Source organism: Malurus melanocephalus, unplaced genomic scaffold, assembly GCF_030028575.1.
Source record: "Malurus melanocephalus ecotype Western Australia unplaced genomic scaffold, MMel_1.1 scaffold_999, whole genome shotgun sequence".
NCBI lineage: Eukaryota > Metazoa > Chordata > Aves > Passeriformes > Maluridae > Malurus > Malurus melanocephalus.
The window spans coordinates 77,555-81,159 of NW_026624231.1; the positions used below are offsets into that span (position 1 = coordinate 77,555).

Consider the following 3,605-nt stretch of genomic DNA (forward strand, 5'->3'; position numbering starts at 1 on the left):
GAGAAAGGAGGAGAAAACATCACCGTCTCATGGCAGGAGAGAGGAGAAAATAACACCCTCTCATGGCAGGAGAAAGGAGGAGAAAACATCACCCCCTCAGGGAAAGAGAAAGGAGGAGAAGACACCACCCCCTCATGGCAGGAAAAAGGAGGAGAAAACATCACCCCCTCATGGCAAGAGAAAGGAGGAGAARACACCGCCCCTTCGTGGCAGGAGAAAGGAGGAGAAGACACCGTCCCCTCCTGGCAGGAAAAATGAGAARACACCACCTCCTCCTGGCAGGAAAAGTGAGGAGAAGATGCTGTCCCCTCCTGGCAGGAAAAATGAGAAGACACCATCCCCTCCTGGCAGGAAAAATGAGAAGACACCATCCCCTCCTGGCAGGAAAAAGGAGGAGAAGACACCGCCCCCTCGTGGCAGGAAATCCAAGCCAAGGTAAGAGCGTGGCATCACCTGGCAGGGCCGCGGAGGGTTCAGCAGGTGGGAAGGACCYCTTTGAGATAAAGGAGGTGGAGCCCTGAGCCCTGGGCTGGATACAGTCCCTTGGACATCCCCTGAACATGGGCATGCCCTGGGATAGCCCCTGATCCTGGTGTCCCATGTGCCCATACKGAAGGGAATGGTGGGGCCAAAGGGAATGTGGACACAGGAGCAGCAGGAGCTGGGCCAGGCAGGATTCCAGCCAGGGAGTGAGAAGGGAAACTGTCCCTGCTTTGCAGGACCCCACGAACAAAACAGATCCTGCTAAATCTGCAGCCATACAAAGTTTCCCGGGAGCAGGGCRTGAAGGCCTTGGAGATTAACATGTCACAGGAATGGTCCCATGACAATTCCCTTGGTAAGTATTTCCAGGCACTGGATGCATTTTCCTGTGGCAGCACATTCTTCCCTTGCCYGGCATCAGCCCCCAGGAAGCAGTGCTTGTGCTGCCATTTGGGTACGGGGGGTCCTGGGGTTGTCCCTGAACCAGACCTGTCTTCCAGCCCCAGGTGACAGCCACAGGGGATGGGGCRGGTAGGGACATGGGTGGATTCCTCTGSCATCTGGTCTGGCCTCTACCAGGTCTTGGGCTGGCAGGGCTGGGTCTGTAGGGCTGGGGYGTCTCAGAGATCACAGAACCTTCAGGAGCAGACCTGGTGTGCATAAAGYCTCTGTCCTTCTCCCAGTACCACCTGAATCCTGCACAGCTCCTGAACTTTGCACAGCTCTGGATCCCTGCATAGCTCCTGATCCCTACACAGCTCCTGATCTGCCTGGGCTTGAAGAAGAACCTGGAACTCCATGAACAGAGAATAGTGGAACTGAGATGTGGGGGCAGCCAAGTGGCACCATGGAAACAGGAATAAAGAACTAGAAGTACATCACCTCGGCATGTGAATTGCTGCTCCACACCAGGGATTGAGTCYGTGGTCAGGACAACAGTGTTTGGTAACCCAAGTGGGACTGGTGGACTTGCATGACTGCAGTCACAGAATCCCAGGATGTAAGATTGGAAGGGACTCCAGTGGCTCATCTGGTCCTACCTCTCTGCTCCAGCAGAGCCATCCCATARCACATGGTACAGGATTGTGTTTGGATGGATCTGAAATATTCCCAGTGAGGAAGACTCCATCCCCTCTCTGGACCACCTGTTCAGGGCTTGGTCACTGCACAGCAAAGAAGTTCTGGCTCATGTTGAACTGGAACTTCCTGGGTATCAGTTCCTACCCATTCCTCTTGTCCCATCACTGGGCTGCGTGAAGAAGAGCCTGGTCCCTGTTCCAAGCCCTCCCTGCAGACAGAAACAGACTGGGATGAGGACACCTCTCAGATCTGTCTCCTCTAGAGGCTCAACAGCCATAGGTCCCTCAGCCTTTTCTGGGCAGGGTGATGATCCAGGCCCTACATCATCTCCATAGTTTCCACTGGACCTGCTTCAGGAGCTCCCTGTCCCTCCTATCCTGAGGAACCCAGGGCTGGACACAGMACTGCAGACGTGCCTTGCAGGGCTGAGTAGAGGAGCAGAATCACTCCCTGACCTGCTGGCAATGCTGTTCCTGATGCCCCCCAGGATCCCACTGGCCTTCTTGGCCACCAGCAGATTCTGCTGGCTCAGGGRCAGCTCATTGYACCCAGGACCCCCAGGTCCTTCTCCACAGAGCTGCTCCAGCAGGTCACCCACAGCCTGTGCTGGTGCCGGGTTGTTCCTCCGCATGTGCAGAACCTGCATTTCCCTTCATTGGACTTGAGAAGGCTCTTCCCTGCCCATCTCCCAACCTGTTCAGGTTCCTCTGAGGGGCTGCAGAGCCCTCAAGGGCTGTTGAGGCTGGGCCTAAGGAGGAGCAAACAGGGCCAGCTCATCTGAGGTGTTACTTGAAGAAAGGTGATTTTGKCAAGGGGGGATTATGACAAACCAGGTCATGGCCACTGACTCCAGAATCCCACTGACTCCAAAGATGGACAAGACCGAACCTGGGGACTATTTAGTGTGAGAAGGGAGACAAGCATTTAGCCAATGGGAGTTGGAATATTAAAGAGAGAACTCTGTAACTTGTAGCCATTGAATATTGAGGCCTCTGTTTGTTGAAATGTATAAATATTGTAAAGTTTTGATGAATGGGAAGCCAGCATCTGTGGGAACCACCCAGGTCCTGCTGTGCACAAATAAAGACAAAGAGGTCCCTCACCTCAGGGTGGGAACTGGCTCTGCACAGCAGGCAATGAGTCTGAGATTGGGGCAACCAGACCTGTCTTCCAGCCCCAGGTGACAGCCACAGGCAGGATGGGGCAGGTAGGGACATGGGTGGATTTCTCTGCCATCTGGCCTGGCCGCTACAGGTCTTGGACTGGCAGGGCTGGGTGCAGGTGTGGGGTGTCTCWGAGATCACAGAACCTCCAGAAGCAGATCTGGTGAGTAGAAGATCTCTGCTCTCCTCCCTGTACCTCCAACTGAACAGTTTCTGGTCCCCCCTGAGCTTGGCAAAGCAGGTGAAGAGAAGCTCCAGAGAGAAGCMCAACTGTGAGTATGTTGTGGGGACATGACCCTGCACAGACCATGACACTGAGGGGCAAAAGGGTCTGAACAAAGCCACAACATCCTTCTCTCTAATTGGAATAATTCAAATCTCATGGATGAACTGCTCMGGGGATAAGGAGTTGGTTGGATGGCCACATACAGAGCAGTGGTGAAAAGCTTGGRGCTCAGTGGGATGTTGTCTCGGTTTGAAAGACAGGTGTTTGCCGATGAAGGCAGGGACCTCCCTTGGAGTGGTGGATATGACCCCCCTTCCCTCCAAATTATTATAGCTTCCAAAAAAAAAAAAAAGAGAATCAAGGGCTTTCAGGCAAGAATATGGGTAAAAGGGAATAACAGTTTTTACTAATATGTATAACCAGGTGAAACGAGTAACAATAACAACAGCAACAACCAGCCCAGTCCCAAACTCAGTGACAGCCTTACAGAGACACAGCCTCCCCTTCGGTGCAGTTCCAGTCCCAGCTGGCAGGGGCGCTGTTGGCTCCCAGCCAGGCAGGGCGGGTGCGATGATTCCCCGGTGGCTGCAGGGGGCGCTGTGGCGCGGGTCCCGGCTGGTTCAGATCTCCCAGTGGCCAATGGTGGACACAAA

At 54.1% G+C, this 3,605-nt stretch overlaps 1 protein-coding gene and 1 long non-coding RNA gene across 2 annotated transcripts in view; both read left to right on the forward strand.

The window, feature by feature from the left end:
• LOC130585900 (uncharacterized) overlaps positions 1 to 53 on the forward strand; it is a 3,471-nt gene extending 3,418 nt beyond the window's left edge. The window contains exon 8 of the mRNA XM_057386574.1: positions 37 to 53. Within this exon, the coding sequence (XP_057242557.1) occupies positions 37 to 53 (17 nt within the window). The remainder of the gene's footprint in view (positions 1 to 36) is intronic.
• A 303-nt stretch (positions 54 to 356) lies between these two features.
• On the forward strand, positions 357 to 2,601 carry LOC130585907 (uncharacterized). The gene is made up of 3 exons (XR_008966642.1): positions 357 to 435; positions 720 to 838; positions 1,167 to 2,601. It is a non-coding gene; the product is annotated as an uncharacterized LOC130585907 (long non-coding RNA).
• Positions 2,602 to 3,605: the final 1,004 nt, after the last annotated feature.